This window comes from Epinephelus moara, chromosome 3 (assembly GCF_006386435.1).
Source record: "Epinephelus moara isolate mb chromosome 3, YSFRI_EMoa_1.0, whole genome shotgun sequence".
Lineage (NCBI taxonomy): Eukaryota > Metazoa > Chordata > Actinopteri > Perciformes > Serranidae > Epinephelus > Epinephelus moara.
In genome coordinates this window covers 39,051,514-39,074,136 of record NC_065508.1, presented here as the reverse complement: position 1 = coordinate 39,074,136, position 22,623 = coordinate 39,051,514, and the positions used below count along the sequence as shown (strand labels likewise).

Here is a 22,623-nt window from a genome sequence, read left to right as displayed (position 1 = left end):
CTTTACAGATTGCCCAGTCAGCCCTGTCCAGCTTGATCCTAATGATTTCAAAAGTCACGTGATGATTGTGTTTACTGTTTGGGTGACTCATGTCTGTTGTCACTGCAGGGACAAGAGACAACAGACCATGGCAGAGATTGTAGAACAGGTCCAGGAGAGAGAGGCAGCACATGTGAGTTAGCTTACATACAGGTTATAACAAAAGTGTTGTGTATGTTCATTTTTCTTCGTGTCTTGGGGTCACATTCTCTTTTTTCTACTTTCTCAGGCACGAGGAGAGCCTTATCGACCTCCAAGCAGCCTCTCAGCACCCGTGACTCGTTTTGACGGACGTCCTCGTGCCAGAGACCGCCCTAAACCAAGGAGGAGGCCCCGCCCAAAAGAGCCTGAGGAAACACGACGCTCTCGCTCAGCACCAGCCACTGGTGCCCCAACGACACCTCAGCCACCTTCACACACTGCCCACAATGAAGGCTTCCTGTACCGCAAAAAGGCCACCACGTCTGACCTTGAAGCTCAGCAGAGAAGCCCAAATAGGTACAACCTTTACTGACAAAAATCATACAACAGACATAGTTTACAATTCATCATATGCTAAACCCTATATCCTAACAGTGACTGATTAATCATAGCTTAGAAACCGTAAACAGGCACAAAAGCGCCTGTCAAACTTTGGATTTCTATGCTGCAGCAGTGTCCATGGGGCTCTAACAAGAGTAATACACGTCATTTAAGGAGTTTGGAGGGAGGTGTCATTTTAAACCTTTCCAAACCCAAAAACACAGGAGTAAAAGTGTGATGAAAGAATGAAACCTTGTATTTAAGATGCAAACGTTAACATGTACAGCTAAGTCGCTTACAACCTGCAGTAGTTATCGACCTTAATTCTAAGGTCAAGGAGCGCATCATGAACAACCTAGAGTAATTTGTGAGGTTACGTCACATTCAGAAAAGCCCCAGTAATGACCAGAACATCCACTGTGTTGTATTTCTCTTGTGTGTGGAAGTTGATCCTGAATGATGTGAGAGTTGAGGCTAATTTAGGTAACTCTATCCTGATTTTTATTGGATTCTGGGAGGTTTACCCTCCAGCATTCTCAGGCAAATACATTGACTGGTCATCATACTAAAATCTTTTTCTCTTAAATTAAAAAGTAAAAAATTAACTGTTGGAAATTACGCAAAAGTATTTGAGCTTTAGGCCCACAGACACCAAACCGATGTTGGAGGAGTAGCAGCGAAAAAAGCCCCCTGCTACATCGCCTCTTGTTGCCTTGTCTTGACCAAGGCAGACGCTGCCTGTATGGAAGACGGGACAAAGCTCTTGTTGAAGCGTGCTCGTCTCCATCTCAGGGTCCTGTATCTGTTCCCAGACGGCAGCAGTGTGAAGTGTGGGTTGAAAGTGTGATCCGAGTCATTGGTTAATGTTCGTGCGAGACATGTGACAGATCGGTGGTTGAGCTCTGTGAGGTTGGGTGTGGGATGGTTGATGATTTTGGATGCGATGTGTGTTATTTTTGATACTTGTAATACTAGGACTAACTTCCTCTACAACTACAACAAAAAAGCAAAGCTGTTTGTTTATTCCCATGTCCTCTACATGAGTCATCAGCTGGTTGGGATGCTGACTTTATTCCTGTAGCTTCTAGCATGACAGCATAACATCTTGCATCTTTAATATAATACTTTTATTGATAGAAAATGAATGATGTACATAAGATTATATCCAACAAGCCCACAAGTGTCCAGACATGTATTCAATCTTAATTTGTTAAGATCTGCTTAATGTGTCATTTGAATTTTACAGTAAGTCCTGGGTGAACGTATACTGTGTGCTGAAAGAGGGACAGTTGACCTTCTACAAGGATGCCAGGAACCACACCACAACATACAATGAAGAGCCTCCTGTAGATCTCAGTAACTGCTCATTTGATCCCTCAATGGGATACAAAAAGAAGAAAAACGTCTTCATTCTTCAGTAAGAGCTTTTCTATTGTAGCAAATTTTAATGGCAGAAATTGTGATTTTATTAGACAAGTGCATTATTATTATTACTTATCAGACATATAAAAGGCAAAGCAGTGCAGTAGAAACTGACAATTCCTGTGGATTTTTTTCTGCAACAGAATGACCGATGGAAACAACTTTGCATTCCATGCAAAAGATGAGGTAAGGTTTCCTGCCTTTGGATCTTCTACGTGAATGCATTGAAAACTATAGGATGGGGGTATTAATTTTCACCGAATTGACTCATGGAACTAGAGATAAATTCAACACAGACAACCATTCACAGCCTTTTGGGGTACAGGACAAAAGAGAAGCAAAATTAGACTTATAAGGTCTGCATGCTTTTAAAAGACCTGAACTCTGAAATATGTAAAGCTGTGCTGGGTGACCTTAGTGGATAGTATAGGACGAATAGTTTATTGCAACTATATGGATGGGAAGTATTTCCCTTTCATTTAAAGTTATACTACACAGAATTTTCTTAAAAACAATGTATTGACTCAGCTAAAAGTAATCTGTCTCGATTATCATTTACAACTCACTAGAACAGTGTGGCAGTGTATTTATCTGTAATGATTTTCGTCTTGTTTTGCTGAGTTTGAAACATTCCTGGCCACAGCACGCAGGAGAGGTTGGACTTTACAAAAAGGTAGGGCCAAGGTGCCAGACTGTAAGCAGCATGCATCTAACAGAAAGCTATGAAAATCACATCAAAAAACAAACAAACAAAAAAAAAGCAAACATAGCAAGCTGAAAAGCGAAGCAATGGATAGAATAAGAGTCTTCTAAAAAGTGAAATTTCTCTTGAGTGGAGTCCCACTTTACTTTGTCAAAAGCTTTTCCTGCATCTAATAATATCAAAGCTTCATGGGTGATGAGGGTGGAGGGGTTTTAGATAATATTAAACAGATGTCTGAGGTTGGAAAAGGAATGTCTATTTAGAATAAACCTGGTGTGATCTGGTAAAATGATAAAATCGTGATTCCAAAAAAGTTGTCTTGTTTTTGACCTATATTTAATTTATTACAAAGAGAAAATATTCAATGTTCATACTAATGAACTTTTTTTTTTTTTTTTTAAATAAATATACATACGTAGGCCTACATGAGTTTGATGCCTACAACCCACACCAAAAAAGTTGGGACAGGAGCAACAAATACTGGGGGAGTTGTGGAATGTTGAAAAAACACCTGTTTGGAACATTCCACATTAAAAAAACAGTTCATTGGTAACAGGTGGTAGTATCATGAAGAAAGGGGCTTCCTTTAAAGGCTGGTAAAATGCAAAGTGATTTGAACACGATGAACATGGAGGCTCAGTGCACTGAACCACTGCGAACCAAACTCTCTTATGTTTTTTATTGTCAACTGCAGCACATTGTCACTTCCCTCCATTGTTTACCTTCAAAAATAAAAGGCCAACTTATATTAGTCAGAGCATTTTGCTAAGGAGTAACTTAACAGAATAGCTTACACAAGTCACATATTTTCAGAACTTACCATGTAATCCTATGGCTTCACTCACTTTCTACGAGCCCTCTTATTTTTTGTTTTTTCTCTGTACAAAAAGGCTACTGAAGTTGAGCTGTGGAGCTCTGGGTGCTCACAGGCGGCGACAATTAAGCTTGTCTTCCATTTCTAAAGGTGTGTTCACACCGACGAGTTTACATACAAAGTCAATGCAAACAGGCGATTGAGCGTATATTTGCCCCGGAGAAAAATTGCACGGGCTCCGAGCGACAGAGCAATTTTTCGCTCGTCGCTTGAGATGAGAAATCTCATCTGGAGCGGTATTTCGCTGGGTTCTGTCGCTTGCAGCTCAACGCTGATTGGCTGCCGTAATCCCGGAATCCTGGGGGGGTGCTTGACTGTCATGACATGTCAGCTTCATTAAAAGTATAGCTGCAAATTAAAAGCAACAATAGATGTAAAAACACAACGACACAATGCATCTGTGATCAGTTCCCTAATTTAATTTTAACAATTTTTTCAATCTTCTCCAATTTCTCGTTTTATTTTATGGAAGTGATCAATGTAAGTGCACTTGTCCTAGAGCCGCCACAACGGTTTTTATAATGCAAATAACTCTGTTTAGATAAAACCTACAAGCTTCTCTTCCTATGACTTTTACTAAAAATGTGTCTTGTATGTTTTCTGAAGCCTTTAAGTTACAAAAATGAAACACACTAGACTTCTGAGCATTTATACCTCCTGCAATACCTCCTATATACATATTGCAAAACTCTGTAAAAGTACACCAAAGCATACATTTTCAAATAAATATTTGTAAACGAAACCATTCATACTGTCAATAACAAACCATTTTGTTAATAATAAAAAACGAATGTAATCTCAACAGTGACCGCGCCAGCCGGCGGGACTGCGGCGCTTGGAGGGGTGCTGTAATCCTGGCGGTCCTAGTGTAAAGCACCACGGACAGCGCCAATGCATCTATTGCTGTAGCTCAGAGGCTCTGATGGCTGAGTCAGAGCATGTGAGCTGGAGCTGGAGCTGCCTCAACCATAGGTTATTGGTAGGAAAAAAATGGCTGCTGAAAAAACTGTCACTGTCAACTGCCTCCAAGCGCCGCAACGATCTGCCAGATCATCATATGTAACTTCATTGTTTATGCTGCCCGTGTGCTCAGAAGCACACAATGAATGCATTTTTGAGTAATTTCCGAGAAGTTATGATAAAATTTAAAAAAAGTATTACAGACTATAGAATAGAACTGACAACCTCTCCAGTGTCTCATGTCAATTAATTAACACTATTTGTCGGCTTTTTATAATGCCTTTTTTTTTTTTTTTTTTTTTTTTTTTTTTTGCTGCTGCACTGCTGCTGCGCTGTGTCTCCAGTTGAAAGTGGCAATTTGCTAAATACATTCTACAAAAATAAATTAAATTAAATTTTGGTCTATAATATTGTTGACTATATTACGCATTTTAATGAAAAAAACCCTTAAGAATAAAAGAAATAAACACCGAAATAATTAGTGGAAACTTTTTTTATTGATACTCCTCCTCTCTCACACACACACACACACACACACACACACACGCACGCACGCACGCACGCACGCACGCACACACACAGCTGGCGCGGTCACTGTTGAGATTACATTCGTTTTTTATTGGCGCGGTCACTGTTGAGATTACATTCGTTTTTTATTATTAACAAAATGTTTTTTTATTGACCGTACGAATGGTTTTGTTTTCAAATAAGTATTTGGAAACGAAAATGTATGCTTTGGTGTACTTTTACAGAGTTTTGCAATATGTATACCTGTATGTATCAAAATGTAGAATTTTCAGCCGTGGTCAGAGGTATAAATGCTCAGATGTATTGTCTCTGTGTGTTTTTTTTTGCTTTTAATTTGCAGCTATACTTTTAATGAAGCTGACATGTCATGACAGTCAAGCACCCCCCGAAATACCCTGATTGCTTCAATGACGTCATCAAAGCGAAAAAGCAAGTCCGTTGATTTCTGCCACATTGACGAGCGATTGCAACTGAGCGATGAAGCGATATCAAAGGGGCGAACCGAGAGACAGCGAAAAAAATAAAAAGTCCGGTGTGAACACACCTTAATTCTTGGTAACATCAAGAGAATCTCAACCATGTTTCTGATAGGCTTTTTGCAACACAGTGTCATGTGAATTCCTTGCACAAATTGAAAAATTTAAAGGCACGTGAATTCATGAGTAGCGCAAATGTTGCATGTTTGCATCATTTGCAAACACATTTGCAACACCGTTTTTGCATCTATTCTTATCCCATCCCATCAGTGACATTTCATCTAAATTTACAGCATACGACATCCTTCTGTCCTTGGACCCTCACAGCGGATAAGGAAAAACTCCCCAAAAAACCCCTTTAACGGTAGAAACCTCAGGAAGAGCAACTGAGGAGGGATCCCTCTTCCAGGATGGACAGACATGCAACAGATGTCGTACAGAACAGATCAACATGATAAATTAACAGTAATCCGTATGACAGAATAAGAAAGAAAGAGAGACAGAGAGACTAAAGCAATGGTGACTTGAGGTTAACATTAATATGATGGTCTGAAAAGCGAGCAGCACGCTAGCTAGCTAGTTCATGCTTTCTATTAATCAATTGCTTGATTCTTTAAGTTAATAACTTCCCCTACTGCTCATTTCAAAAGGCCACCACATAAAAAGGTGTTTAGATCAGTTCCCCATAAGCCACACTTTCATTATACAATACTTTCTGTCACCGAGCACAATCCTGAATTCGGCACTCACCATCGGCTGCCACCATCTTGGTTTTCTGGAGCCAGAAGTGACCATATTTGGATGAGTGAGTGGAACCGTGGAGGAGCGAGGGATGGATCTCACTAACAGACAGTAGCAATGCCTCACAGACAACCTGTCACTCAGGTGGCCATTAGAGGAACTACAGTTTTTGACACTTCAGTGTTGGCATTATTTTTCAAAAGCAGAGGTTACCACTTGATCTTGCGTAATTCTTCAGTCACACTACAACAGGATATTTTTGTTATTACGACATAAAGGTTATCACATTATAAAAGGTAACTTTTCTTGTTATAACAATATACTTTTTATGTTGTTATGACCTGAAACATTTCATGTTATAGCATTTTAACTTGTTGTTGTAAACTGTTTCACATTAAATCATTATCGCCTACATTGTTAAAACGTGAAATATTTCACATTATAATGTGATAACATGTTGTTATAACATGAAAGTCATGTTTGACTGAGGAAACGTGTGTGGAGAAAAGATTGATAAATATGACTCATTTACTTGATTTTATTAAGTTCTGCCTAATGCTTGGGCTGAAACATGGTGAAATCCTGCTGTTACAGAGCATGGTGGATGATAGTATGATAAGTCACGGATCAGCCAAAACAAAACCACTGGCTGGTGAAGTGAATAACATTGACCATTTTCTTACTCTGTAATGTTCTATTGAGAAACCTTGGGTCCTGGCATTCATATGGATGCCACCTGACACACTCCATCCACCCAAACACTGTTACAGACCAGGTACCCAATCACCAGTGATTTAATGTTTTGGCTGATCGGTATATGTGTACACTAAGAAGGATTTTTAAATCACTGGGGCTGTACAGAAGGAAAAATGAGTTTGACCTTTTGGAGGTAGCACCATTTCTCAATGATCATGTCTCACTGATCAGCTTTAGGTGCATTAAGGACTCCATAGATGCAGTTCACAACTGCCAAAGTACCTAACACTGGGAGTCAGCTCAAGACAGGTGCCAGAATGTAGTGACTGAGAGGGCTGTTCAAAACTGGGGGACAGAAATTCTTTAATGTAACCATGCAATAGCCTCAGAAAAGCTAAGTACAAAAGACTACTGTTACATTTATTCTGAATTTATGAATGATCCTCTGTCCAAACAAACAAGCTAAGTAACTATCAGTCTGTCTATCTTTCTATCTGTGTACTGCTCCGTTTGTTATTCTACATATACTTAACTCTATGATGCATGTGTCTCCCCTATAATGAATTATTCTGCAGGGATATGGGGCTTAAAATAATCTAAATTGCTGACACTATACAGAATAGAGCAATACAGTGTTTTCTGGGGGTTCATAGATTTGCTCCTATTCCAGCAGTTCTGGGAGACATGGGCTGGGTACCAGGAGCCCTGCAACGAAAATTTTAAATAACCCAATTGTGGAACCGCCCTATAAAAATGTCAGAGGACAGAATAAATAAGGTGTTTATGTGGAGTAGATTACACAGTTCTCCATGGGCAAAATAGCTTTGTTCAATGTTTGAGGAGGTGGATATAGTGTATATTTACAGGACTCTATTAAGAAAAAGCTGTTAATGAAATTTAAAGGAGATGGTTAGAAAACGTTCTGTAAATGCCTAAAATTATGGACATATGTGCATATACTGTAAAACCTAATAGCCCGGGCTATTATTTGCTTGAATCACTGAACTTAACCGACTTATACTAGGGACAGGCCTTTAACTCCTGTCACACAAAACTGTTGCTCAGCAAAGATGGGAAATACTATGAAATTGTTTATTTGAACCAGTGTCAATCAATCAATCAATTTTATTTATAAAGCCCAATATCACAAATCACAATTTGCCTCAGAGGGCTTTACAGCATACGACATCCCTCTGTCTTTTGGACCCTCACAGCAGATAAGGAAAAACCCTTTAACGGGAGAAAAAATGGTAATTTCAGTTAAATGAAATGAACCAAGCTAACAGTGTATAGCATCTCCATATTGTTTAAACATTTATATTTGCTTGTGCGATCTAAACAGCTAACTAATATGAGCTTAAAGTCAACAATCTGGTTATACATCCAAACAACCTCTATAAAACTGAACTGCCTGACAAACAAACCAGGCGTCTAATTGAGACAGGCCTTTACTTGTCAAAATGTGTAGCCACACCCGACTAGTAAAAATGAATGGGCGTGTAATTGGGAATAGGCTTTTGAAGTTTTACTGTCAAACAGAAGTTTGGCCCTGAATCATCCGTAACATCCCATTTATCTCAAAACCCAAAGATCTTTAGTTGCACAGCTGAGAGCTGGTATTCTTTCTCTGAACACTGAGATCTGGCAATTTAACAATATTCAGGAGGAAAACGTAGTATTTGAGTTTTGTGATTTGGCTGAAGTGGAGAGTCCCATTATCTGTTATACTGTACAAACTATGATAACTTAAAGCAACACTTACCTTTCTGGAAATGTTTTTCTGGCACAATAAAATGTAAGTGAATTCCACCAGAGGTAAAAACTCATAATTATACCATACCATACCACCTTCTCATATGGTTCAAAGAAAACTCCGACCAATCATTGCATTGGACGAGCATCCTGTCTGTCTTCCCCTCGTGGAGGCCTCTGACTGATGTAACCGCTCGGGTAACATCCATGGAGTCTGTGAGACAACAAATACGCTTGTGGATATAAACTTTTCTCCTTAACAATGGCAGACAAATGCGGACCACTGCTTTCACCTCCAGCCGCTCCAACAGGGAAATCAGTTGGCAAAAGAAAGAATATTGCAGAAAAAGCTAACACTAAGAGAGAACTCAATGCTGCAAGAGCCAAAACTCCAGCTCAACATCGGCTCTGCTTTCGAGCGATGGCGAAGACTGATGCACAAAAGGGACGAGATGGTCGCAGAGTTTCTGCTGGACAGATATTTTTAGTTTGCCTCTAATGTAACTTAGGCTATAACGTTATATATATATATATCAACACAGCATCCAGTTGCTAACGGTTAGTCTAGTGTAGCCTAAAGCCAGGGCCACACTGCCAACGAAGTGCTGCGAAGCGCAGTGCCCCGTAATTCTCGCGCGAGCCCCCACATCAGACGCGCATTTCTCCACGCCGGTAGACAAGCGCTTCTGCTCCCAGCTGTTGTCTCCGTCACATTTGGGGCTGTTTTTCCATCATGGGTATCTCTCTCTGTTTGCGTGTGTGTGCCCCAACCCCCACCCCCTATAGCCGGCCCACTCTCTCTCTCTCTCCCTCTCTCTCTCTCTCTCTTTCTTGTGTGTGTGTGTGTGTGTGTGTGTTAGTGGGTGTGAGTGTGTGTGTGTGTGTGTGTGTTCATCTCTCTCGCACTCTGTTTAGATACCACTGACTAATATGCTCGCGGCTCGAGCAGAAAATAGACCAGACGCCGAAACAATTGCTGCAGCGCCGGCCGCAGAGCTGCACAGCACGGCCGGTGTGGATGACACAATCGGTTAACATGGGTGCCGAAAGGAAACTGGCTTTGCTTCTCGGCGCTTTGCGGCTATTCGCAGCACTTCCGCATTACGCCCTGGCGTAACATAGCCTGTGCCTCAGTATTATCTTCCTTGTTTGTTGCCAGTCACCAGTACTATCTAACGTTAGCATTTACGTTATATTATAAAAGTCATCAGTCATCAGTGACCCCGGATAAGTTTCAAAACTCCGGGGTTGCGTTTGACTGTGCAGGACAGGTAACGTTATGTTTAGATTGCTTCTAATATAACATATAACGTTAAATGACAACACAGCATCTAGTTGCTAATGGCTAATGTTAGCCTACTGTAGAGTAGCCTCTGAAACATTAACGCCATCTTCTTTGTGTGTTTCCACTTACTAGTAACGTTAACACCAGAGGTGGAAAGTAACTAATTACATTTACTCACGTTACTGTAATTGAGTAGTTTTTTTGTGTAATTTGTAATTTTTTCAGTAGTTTTTTTAATCTGTATTTTTACTTTTACTTAAGTAAATTTTGACTGAAGTATTGTACTTTGCTACATTTGAAATCACATCCATTACTAAGTTAAAAAAAAAAAAAAAATTCTCGGCTAAATAGAAATCAAAAGTCTGAATCTCGGAAATCTCGCGTGGAATTGACCCAGAACAAGCAGGGTGCTGGCGAGTTACTGGAGAGAGAGATGGAGGAGGGTGGGAGTGCTTCGGCAGAAGCACAAGCAGATGCAGCAGTTGAAATGAATGAAGAAACGAACGAAGCGAAAGAAAACCTCGTGCGCACAGTGCCGTTTATAATTGTCGGTCAGAAAAATGCGGCCCGAGCTGCGCTCGTGTGTGCTCACCTGTGTCTGTGTGTGAGTGTGTGCGCACCGGGGCCGAACTCCGCCGTGTGAGATACAGAGAGCAGAGGAGGCTTGTAAAAACGCAACCATAGAGACAGAAATGACATGCTGTCATGTAAACAATATAAGTCATCACATTATAAGGTGAAACGATTGACCGTATAACAGATAAATAGTATATTGTTATGTTATTATATGAAGCGCAAAATAGTCTAACTTTAGTTTATGAAGAGATCAGACAGAGCCCTATCCTCTCCTCTTATATGCTTTACTCACAAGTCTGTGAATTGACCTGGATATGAAGCGTCTGTAGCGCCAAATAATATAACGGTAGTTTCTAAAGAGCTAAGACAAAAAAACTAAAAAGAAATCAGCAGCAGCGATCATATTTCAGCAGCGGAGCACCACCGCTGCTAGTTGCATATAGGAGAAACACTGTTGCTTAATGGATTTGTTCTGTTTTGGAATACACAGTATTTTTCCAAATTAGTGTTATGGTATATTAATATTCAGAATTTCGCTTTGACAAGCTCTCTTTTTCTTGACAATCAGAATCAGAATCAGAATCAGAAATACTTTATTGATCCCTGAGGGGAAATTATTTGCGTTACAGGTGCTCCTTGCAAGAGTGGAAAGATAAGTGAAAATATAAGAAATTTAACAAGAGTATTTAAAATATATAGTTCAAATAAACAGGAATATTAACAAAAAATATATATATATATATATTGTAACCTAAACAAGATTATTTACACAATATATATATAGTATAAATAGATAATACACAGAATATATACAGTCAAGGTGAAATGGGGTTATTGCACAAGTTAAATTAAATTAAATTATTGCACATGATGAAAGTGGGTGAAATAGTCTCAGGGCCACTCAGAGGGAGGAGTTGTACAGTTTGATGGCCACAGGCAGGAATGATTTCCTGTGGCGCTCAGTGGTACATTTAGGTGGTATGAGTCTCCCACTGAAAGTACTCTTGTACCTGACCAGCACATGGTGGAGTGGGTGTGAGACATTGTCCAAGATAGTTCGTAGCTTAGACAGCATCCTCCTCTCTGACACCACCACCAGAGAGTCACACTCCGTTCCCACGACGTCACTGGCCTTGCGGATCAGTTTGTTGAGTCTGTTGGCGTCCGCCACCCTCAGCCTGCTGCCCCAGCACACAACAGCATAGAGGATAGCACTGGCCACCACAGACTCATAGAAAATCCTGAGCATAGTCCGGCAGATGTTGAAGGACCTCAGTCGCCTCAGAAAATAGAGACGGCTCTGGCCCTTCCTGTAGAGAGCGTTAGTGTTCTTAGCCCAGTCCAGTTTATTGTCAATGTGTACCCCCAGGTACTTATAGTCCTCTACAATGTCCACACTGACCCCCTGGATGGAAACAGGGGTCACCGGTGTCTTGGTCCTCCTCAGATCCACAGCCAGTTCCTTTGTCTTTGCCACGTTGAGCTGCAGATGGTTCTGCTCACACCATGTGACAAAGTTATCCACAACAGCCCTGTACTCATCCTCATCACCCTTGCTGATACATCCAACTATAGCAGAGTCATCAGAAAACTTCTGAAGATGGCAGGTCTCAGTGCAATAGCTGAAGTCCGTGGTGTAGAGGGTGAAGAGGAAGGGAGAGAGGACAGTCCCCTGCGGGGCCCCGGTATTGCTGACCACTCTGTCTGACACACAGTGTTGCAAGCGCACATACTGTGGTCTGCCAGTCAAGTAGTCTACAATCCAGGACACCAGGGGGGCATCCACCTGCATTGCTGTCAGCTTGTCACCCAGTAGAGCTGGACGTATGGTGTTGAACGCACTAGAGAAGTCAAAAAACATGACTCTCACAGTGCTCACCGGCTTGTCCAGGTGGGCGTAGACGTAGATGCGATTGAGCAGGTAGATGATGGCGTCCTCAACTCCAAGTCGGGGCTGATAGGCAAACTGGAGGGGGTCCAAAAGTGGCTTGACCGTGGGCCGGAGCTGCTCCAAGACGAGTCTCTCCAGGGTCTTCATGATGTGGGAGGTCAGTGCCACAGGTCTGTAGTCCCTGGAGCCACTGGGACGCGACGTCTTTGGCACAGGAACGAGGCAGGATGTCTTCCACATCATGGGGACCCTCTGGAGACTCAGGCTCATGTTGAAGACATGCTGAAGTACTCCACATAGCTGGGGGGCACAGGCTTTGAGCACCCTGGGGCTGACACCATCAGGGCCTGCAGTCTCAGCAGCTGTCTTCTCACATGGTCAGCAGTGAAGCACATTGTGGAGGTGATGACACGTGGGGGAGGGGTGTAGTCCTCATGATGGAGAGTGCAGTCACTCACTGTCCTCATGGTCACAGACAGGCTCCTGACTAGTGGTACATAGCAGGGGTTGAGGTGCACCAGGTTGTGGTCTGACCTATCCAGAGGGGGGAGGGGGGAGCAGCTGTATGCATCCTTGGCGTTTGCATACAGCAAGTCCAGTGTTCTCTCTTCTCTGGTAGGACAGCTCACATACTCAGTACATTTACATGCACAGCTTAATCGAGCTATGCTCAAAATTCGATTTTGGCGTCTAATCAGACTTCTGTCCTTGTCCCAATTTTCATGCAACTGAGAAAATCGAATTACTGACGGGAACATGTCCTCCTCCTCAATACTAGGTGTTGTTTCAGCAGGTTAATACGGCCCCCTTTCCGGTTGACCTACTACATCACTTAATAATAAACAACTGGAGTCAGGCGGCAGACCGGCATTTTCGAACAACAGCAAGATGAATAATCGTACAGCTTTGTTCATCTCGTACGTAATGTATGAGTTACTGATTTTGCAGATAAGGTGCACGCTATTCCTCGAGGTCATGGTGATTTCGAGAGGCAGACAAGAACGCTGTATGCTGTTGGAGGGCTACAACAATAGCATGTCTTGTCTGTTCCGGGGTCATACGCCAGCGTGGAGGGTGTGGAGCATGCACACATGCATTGTCTAGTTTAACTCCGATTACGGCGTATACATGCCGGAGAAAATCGAATTCCAATTGCATTATCTGGGTGTCTTAATTGGAGTTGGAGAACTCTGATATTAGTTGGAGTAACGCGTTTACATGCACTTCAGTTGTCCAGTTATAGTCGGATTAAGGCAATAATTCGTTTTTTTCAAGTGTCAAGGTGGGCAATGTTGTTGCCACGGTGACATGGTTGAAGTCACCCGAGATAGCTATGAAGGCACTCGGGTGTTTAGTCTGCAGGCGGGCTATGGCGGAGTGAATGACGTCACATGCCGATGTTCGGTTGGCAGATGGGGGGATGTAAACAGTTACAATAATGGCATGTGAAAACTCCCTGGGCAAATAATACAGCCTGAGTCCAACAGCAAACAGTTCAATGTTCGTGCAACAGATACGTTCCTTAATTATTAATCCCTGAGAATAATGCCCAACAACATTGCTCAAAAAGTTGCTCTCTGTATCATCAGTCCAACAGTTGTGTTGGTGAGTCAAAATGAATGAGGGCTGCGCAATTTTAGACAAAACTGACAATGCAACGATTTTGTATACTGCGATATGTACTGCAATATACAGTGTATTGCAATAACTTGAGTAACTCTATTTGGAAAGAAGTCTTCATTTGGGCTTTGGAAAGGCTGTATTTGCGTGAAATACACATTTTACAATCAAACACATTGCGATGGTGTTGCTCTAATATTGTGCAGCCCTAAATTGAATTGAATTCTATGGTTCATCATAGAAAAATAACCAGTTTTCGGATTGGATTTACAGTATGACCCCTGTGCCATTTTTGCACTGCATAGGAGTGACCCCCATCAAGTTGTTGGAAGTAACTAAGTAACTTCTACTTTAAGTACATTTTAAACAAACTACTTTTTACTTTTACTTGAGTAGATTGTTAGATGGGTAGCTTTACTTGTACTTAAGTAGAATTTCAAAGGTACTTTTACTCGAGTAGAATTTTTCAGTACTTCTTCCACCTCTGGTTAACACTACTATCTAACGTTAGCACTGTAACCTTATTCTAAAACTCATCAGTCATCACTGACTCCGGTTGAGTTTTAAAACTCCAGGGTTGCGTTTGACTGTCTTGTTGTAACATTACACTCGCTCTCCTCTTCAGTCTATCTAACGTTACCTTGCCAATGTACATCTATCATAGACGTAATGAGCATGTAATGGAGGAGGGGGGAGTAGGCCTTTGGAGGGAGGTGGAGTTGCAGGAGGAGGGGGACGGGACTTTGGAGGGAGGCGGGAGTTTTTTCTAAGCGCTGTGTGAAATGCAAGAAAGGTAAGAGTAGCTTTAAAAGAGTTAATGTTTTATGAAATAGCTTGTCTTCACCCTGACATTTTCTGCTGCTCAGATGACCAAAAGCTAAAATGGTTGTTCAGTTTTGATGTGTTTAAGTTTGCCAATTCGTTGCTAAAACCTGGAAGAGAGGGCAAGAAAGTTTGTTTTATTGGTATTTATTTTGCTTTATTTTTTTAGTTTTACACAATAAATGCCATTGTGAGTGATCCATGAACTTGGTCTTCCAAAAATGAATTTGAATTTATGTTTGCTGGACTCTGACCTTGGCTTGCTCTGAATTTATGGTGTCTTGTAAGCCCATGGGGGCTGGACATAACTGCTTGTATGACACAATAATAAAAATGTATTCATTCATTTATTCAGTGAAAAGAAAATGAGAATGCACAGTTCACTACAGTACATCATATATCACTATGATTACTCGAATTTGCACTTTTATGTCAAAACTTCTATCAAAGGTTGTTTCAGCTAGTAAACTGTGGAACAGGGAATATCTACTATGCATGAAATTTCCAATTTGTAAATAACAAAAGAAATGGGTCAGTGGAATACCACATTAAGAGGTCAGTGGAGTAAATCCATTACTGTGCCATATAGATCCAGTATTTGCCCCAAAAAAGTTTAAAGTCAAAAAAGAAAACAAATTTGTGTTGCAGAACTTTGTTTTTCTTTGTTCCTGCACCATTACACATCTTACCATATCTCAGTTTTATCTGGTGACCCTTTGGAGGTCACCAGTGTTTCCTGATCCCTTGGTTGAGAAATCCTCTGGTGGGTGGGGCTGATTTATGGTAGACATGAGATGAGCTGCACCTTAAAAACTGTCCTACGTTAGACTTATTTTCTGGTGCGGGAGTCAAAGAAATGTCACAATGTAGCAAAGGAAGACTTGCATGCAGAACAAAAAAAGATTCAGACTGAGGTCTGTATTTCAAAAATCTCCATTTGACATGTTGCAGGGCGTCACAGACAGTGAAAAAATGTGCAAATGTGCATAGAGAGCAAAAAGTGCAAATGTTTCAGTCCGTGTGCAGATTCTGCACTGAGGAAGTCCAACATGGACTGAAAATTAACATCACACAATGCAATATGAAAAATAGAAAGCTATTAGCTCCATGAGAAAGAGACTACTTGTATAAGATGTGTCATTTACTGGTTTCTGTAGGAGGACCTGAAAGCCTGGACTTCAAATATCACCACCTGTATAGCTGAGCATGAGGCCATTGCGAAGTGGGACAAGCCAGGCACCTCATCCATGGACCCCGACCACTCGGAGAGGAAGGAGAAGTCAGAGGGGGATGCAGATGCCAGGTCAGAGAGGTCTGAGCTGGCTGAAGGAGAGGAGAGGTCTGAGAAGGAGAGGTCAGAGAAAGGGGATGGCTCTGAGAAGTTAGACACATCAGAGATTGCCGACAAAATGGAGGGCGGGGCAGGGGGCTCCAGCACGTCTGGAAAAAGCAAATGAGGAGCACTTTGTGTTTTAACATTACTCACTGACAAAAGGCGTAGGAGGCAGTGGGTGGGAGGGATGGATGGAGAGCATGTGCAGCTAGGTTTTCAGATCCTCAGTCACACAGCCGGAATACACTGAGGCCATGGTCTTTGGACTGACTATTGTTACTGTGACAGACTAATCTCTCAGCCCCTCCCCTTCACCCAGGCAATACATCAGTGCTTGCATTGTGCCACCTGCTGGTAGATAGGAGGTTGGCTCAGACAGACCGACAGACAGACAAACAGACAGACAGACAGACTCCAACAAGTGGTCCCAGGAATTAGTCACTGTCACGTCCCATCCTTGATCGTTTAATCTCTTGGATTCACAGCATCTTTCTGTATGTATCTTTGACTGATAATGTAATGCTCTGTCTAGCTAGACAAACCTGAGAAGTGGGGAATGAAATGTTTCACAATATCAAAAAAAGAAAAAAAAGTTTTTTGAAGCAATATACTTTTTTATTTCTTCTCCTTGTTAAAGAGAGAAAAGGGGAAAAGGAAACATGAAATAATTGCAAATGTGAACTGTGATTTGTCACATCCACGTAAGCTTACTCCAGGCAGTTGTGCACCTTTAGACACTTGACACATCTGTATACTAATCATAGTGACATTTAATCCCATCACATGGCTAGCTTTGAATCATGTTAATATAATGGAATGCTGGTGTTACCCACCTGACTTCATTGGTGTCAATGAATACACAGTTCTATACAGTTTATTTTCTGTTTTTATTATCATTATCATTATTATTATTATTATTATTATTGTTATTATTATTTGTCCACAATGATCCATGTCAAGAAAAGAGTTTCCATCAAATTCTAATCCAAGGTGTGTTCAAAGTGGCAATGCTCAAATTAATACTAAGCCTATGTGACACAATGCTTTGTATACATGACAAAAATCCAAACATTGCATGACAAAGTCTATTAGTGCACTTGTTAAAGTTGCCTTTTTTTATGTTCATGATATAAGTTAGGCAGTATTGGAATTGCAATAGTTCAATGTGAGCGGGGGGAAAACTGTAGTTTACTATCTTGGTCCACATCTGAAAATCAAGAGGTAAGTCTGGCAATGTAGGGTTGTCTTCTAACTGCTGTACGCATGTGACGAAAGGGATGTTTCTTTGGGGGGTGGGGGTGAAACCTAGAGAAGTGACTCGTCCTTGAGCTGTAACGTGAATTAAGAAGCCAGATGGCCCCTCTGCTGTTTGTACTGTATTACTGCAATGTATTTTCCACAGAATGTATTGATTTCAACTGTGAAATGTTCAATCACCACCAAGTCTGTGGTGCCCAAAATTGTAAAACCCTGAAGCAGTTCAGCGAGAGTTAAGCCTCTCTGTACCCTGTGTTTTTAATTTGAAGTTGAAATTAATTGGAATCTCTCCATCAAAGGCAAGTTAAATGTAAAACTGTCATGATCCAAGTCATGAATTGTATATACCTATCTTTGTATGTATACCAATAAATCCTGTGCTCTAATAAAACAATACTCTGAACTGAAATGGGTAAAACTAAAACATTTGTATTAATCCACAAATAAAAACAGTCATCACTCAGATATATAAATGTTTATTAAATTTAAATGAAAAATATGCAAATTAGGGGCCACTATAAAATATCATAGTGTATATAAGTACACCAGTATCTAGTTGTATGAAACACCTTTTACCAGGAAAGAGCAGCAGGACATACTGTAAGTATGCTTGTTGTATTTTTATATGCCTATATTCATTCATATCAGATCCAGGAGTTGCCCCGCAGCCCCAGTAACAACTTGTACTAATAACTGATTAGTCAGTAGTCAGTGTGTCTGTGAGAGGTGTGGTAAAATTATATATTACCACCAAGAAAAAATCAACTAGCCTGGACAGTTCAGTACATGCTCCCCTCCATAATTGAATTATTGGTGACTAAACTGAAGTACAGTATGCTGTGATCACAGACATGAACAGATATTAGTCCACTTATTGTTTGTTTGTCATGTATGGCAATTATTTTTACATATACAATCAAAATTTCCCTAATGTCAGTAAAATGTAGCCACATTGTACTCACATTAAAGATCCTCTCAGACTGCACCTCAGATATGTTATAAAATGACTTCTTAACAGTCTTCCTTTCTATAAAAACACCAAAAGTATATTTTAGATGCAACAGTATTTGAATTCACTGACTTGAGGATTGTAGTGACGGTGTGCTGTATCTGTCTGTATCACTGCAGCCTTCAAATGAGTTGAATGAGAATAGATAAGCTATTTTATGGTGTGAATGTTCTTTTAATTTGTCAGTCACTGTTTGTTTTTACATAAGTGCCATGTCATGCAGTTTGATGACACAGTGCTTCAGAAGAGAAAACGCCTGGTTATTGAAACATAAATAACAGCAGTGAGCCTGTCATTGCAATACATATTTTTATCACTGAAATAGGAGCTAGAGTATTTTCATGTGGCTGTAACTGTTCTGATTAATCGCTCATGGCAGATATTTAGCCCGCATCACCATATGCGTTTTAAGTGTTTGCTTCCCATCACTTTTATGAAACACGGGGGATTTTTTTCCACTATGTTATAACAGTAACAGAACTTAAATAGGCAGCATAAACCGTAACTGAGGAAAAAAATATATTGTGCAAACTTTGTTTCCTTCATTGATGGTCTTACAAGTGTGTATGTCGTTGTTACTTTACATTACAAGTTGCTGCTATGACATTAAATAAACCTCCAAACCTGCTGATGCAAACTTGACGTGCAATTGATGTGGACACACATGCTGGTCACAAACACGAACGCACGCACTCACTCACTCACACACACACACACACACACACACACACACACACACACACACACACACCTGACGGAAACAGTTTCTACTACAAGCTGAGTGGTTCTGTACTCAAATGCACATTCTTGAAACTGATCATCACCGTTTACTGCAGCTCTCTCAATATCCATTATGGGGAAGATTTCACCTGAAAGGATGCTACATTATTATGATAGGGATTGACTTACAGTAATGTTTGTAGGTATGACATTAATATGTAAACACATTACACCAATACTCCAATTAAAATGATAAAAATGTGCTTTTTTATAAACATCAGAGAGTGTGTGTGTTCACATAGCCCCCCCCCCCCCCCGAGTTAGAGTTGAACTTGCCTTCATACTGACACCACTTCAGGACTGACTGCTGGAAATCAACTGAAGGGCTGGTGTTTTCCAAATTGTGTTCATGTCAAGGGGTTCTCTAAATGCTTCACATCCATCCCACTTGCTTCTGTACATACAGTAACTGCTACGACAACGCTAACATTTTTATGCTGTATTTATGGCTTTCCTATAGCAGTCAGTGAAAATGCTAAATCTCATCCAAAATACATACAGTTTGTTTGAAATCAAATGTGAGTGGACATGAATAATTTAGCAGAGTAAAATAAAGGTTCATGCAACTTTTGTGTTGCACCAAAGTGAAGCCCCATGCACAGTGTATGACAGTGGTAGTGATGCAAGGTCTATTCTGTAATAAAACACAAAACATACATACATGAATACAGTATTGCACAAATTCTGCACAACTTGATGTATGTTTTAAGAATGTACATTTTAAATATGATGTGTTTATTAAATTGAATAACATCTGCCAATATCTGTCTGTGGAAAAATGAAAATGAAAGATGGTATTGTCTCATAAAATCTGTTCATCTCTTCATTTTGCCATTGTCTTTTTTCCCCTCTGTAGGTTTGTAGCATGGCCAGTAGGGGTGGGGGATATAATCAGTTCTTAGATGAATCGTGAGGCGGATGTGGACGATTTGGCATTGATTTACAAATGCCAATAATCGATTATCTCGATGTAATAACGTGATGTTGACGGGACGAAAGTAGACTCACAAGTCAGTCTTCAGACGCTTTGCTTAACTAAAGACTGATGACTTTCTCCCTGATTTTGTGTTTAGATGGGCAGATACAGTTTCAGAGTTTAAAAAAACTCCCTACGTTGCAGAACCAATAGTAAATCAGCAGGGTGGTCCCTTGGTGGCTCGCTGAACTCTTGTGCTTGTAAACATAGTTCGACTGCGTTAAAAGTTTAAACAAAGTCGCTGTAAGTCCTTCATTTCCACAATCTTGTGGACTGAGCACACGTTTGATAAAACGGAGTTAAATCTCTCGGCATCCATTTTCAAGCTCTCTGTTTGATTGTTTCCTTGCGGATGAGAAAAGGGGGAGCACACATTTCCGGGAGGGCGTGTCCTTTTCAAAAATGCAAGAGGCGTTGCTTTGTGCCGGCCGTTTTCTCCGGTGTGTTAAACACACTTTAGAAAGGAGTGTCCCCAGACTATCAGAAGGCGGAGATCTCTGATTGTCTGGTGGCAAGACTAGGACGAAAGAGGCAGACCTCAACTAGGAGGGCAGTGCAGCTCCTGGACAGTCTACAGCATAGACATGCTAGACGAAAGGCAACTATTGCAAGCTTTTTTTAATTTAATATTGCAATAATTACATTTGCAGGTCAAATGTGATGTATGTTGTAAATACTTCTTTCGCCATCATCCAGACACTGAGGTTACCAGAGTGGAGCGGTAATGTTAACAAATAAGACTGGCTGGCCAACACATGCTGCAGCACTAAACAACTTAAACCAACTCTGTGGTGAAGAAAATAACTCTGCTCAGTCTATTTCACCTCAAAAATCTTTTGCCCACTCAGCGTCTTGGCTTTCCCCAGCGCTCACAGAGAGAGAGCCTTGCTGCTCCGTTGCTGAAGACAAGTCTATTTGAACAACAGAGCAGGGCACTCCGCCTTCCCCTCATTTTGATATGTTCATACAGGCAGGAGACTGTAAGGTGCTTCCATAATAAATTAATGCATACATTTTACTTTTTAAAATATAAAAGGCTACAGACCATTTATTATTCAACATGAATTGAATACTATTTCCAGCAAAATATCACAGTATGCAAACACTGGACAATATGCCGGCATAAATATCACACAGTGGATTAGTGTCAGTAGCCACAGATGGATACAATCCACCTGGCACTCCTCAGTATGGAAGCATTTGGCTTCTAGGGGTGGAGGATATTTTCATGTGGCAATATCATATTGTCACACAGTGCCAATTTTTGATTTCTTTTAATAAATTATTAATATTACAAGAGACTGCAATTCTGAGGAGCTGTCTGTTCAAGAGTGTAGTCTTTGTCACCGGCCCACTACAGACTATAACGATGCATGGCTGAGCTGAAGATGGTTCGTTTCAGGGGTCCCATCTATTCATGAACAATGTTTTCCTTCTCCTGCAAACAATACATTTCATTTTCTATTTCTATTCTTCTTATTTGATAATGCAGAAAGTGAGTCAACACTGGAACATTCGTGTGCTGAAGAAGCAAATTTTCTCTGTACTCACCTTAAATCTCAGTTTAACACCTGGACGGACTAGCAGGATTTATGAGATCACAATTACTTTGGAGCCAGCTGTGGTCCAGTTTGAAACTTACACAAATGTGATGTGGAGACTTGAGGCCTCCAGTGCACATGCACTGAGAATGGACTGAACAGTGAAGTAGGAGGCATCATGTGTCCAGCAATTCAACTTTTGACAATGAAAAATACTTGGATATTGATAGATTCAAGATTTGTTGATGAGAGAAAAGGAGTAGTCTGGATGTCATTCTAAATAATTTTTAACAAGGTGATTGACCATGTTGGGAAAGTTATCTGACAAATTTGTGATGAGTAACAATGTCCAGCATGATGGAAAAAAACTGTTAGCTTAACGTTACCTGACAACTGAAATCATGCCCATACACGTTTGTCAGCTAACGTTACAACCTGTTACTAACCTAACCTGTTAAATTGAGCGATAGGCCTACACTAGAAGGATGCAGTCGAAAACATATAGCTAGATTATCATACCCTGTGTGTAACTATACGTGCCTTACCCTTATTGATCCCGTAGTTGAAATTGTCTAGGAGCAGGAGCACGGATGCAAAATACCTCCATGAACAGAGGGGCAGCTGTTCCAGGTAGGAGGTTCAACAAACTCTGAGTCTAACCCTGAACTCTGAGTTGATTTACTCTGAGATGGGAAACTCTGGTTCCAGAACAGCTGATTTGAGTTAGTTCAGTCAACTCTGAGTATGTTCACTCTGAGTTAAGCCGACAATAAAAAGCCATCATCAATGGAGCTCCGACTCCACGATTCACCATGGCAAC

The 22,623-nt window shown here is 40.8% G+C and overlaps 2 protein-coding genes across 3 annotated transcripts in view; one reads left to right on the top strand and one right to left on the bottom strand.

Annotated features, from left to right (window-relative positions):
• sptbn4a (spectrin, beta, non-erythrocytic 4a) overlaps positions 1 to 19,141 on the top strand; it is a 91,543-nt gene extending 72,402 nt beyond the window's left edge. For both annotated transcript variants that reach the window (XM_050035271.1, XM_050035262.1), the window contains 5 exons: positions 109 to 172; positions 269 to 537; positions 1,808 to 1,978; positions 2,127 to 2,169; positions 16,065 to 19,141. In XM_050035271.1, coding sequence (XP_049891228.1) covers positions 109 to 172; positions 269 to 537; positions 1,808 to 1,978; positions 2,127 to 2,169; positions 16,065 to 16,364 — 847 coding nt within the window. In that variant the 3' untranslated portion in view covers positions 16,365 to 19,141. The remainder of the gene's footprint in view (positions 1 to 108; positions 173 to 268; positions 538 to 1,807; positions 1,979 to 2,126; positions 2,170 to 16,064) is intronic.
• Positions 1 to 22,623, bottom strand: part of ska2 (spindle and kinetochore associated complex subunit 2) — a 245,973-nt gene that overhangs the window by 146,560 nt on the left and 76,790 nt on the right. The window lies entirely within an intron of this gene.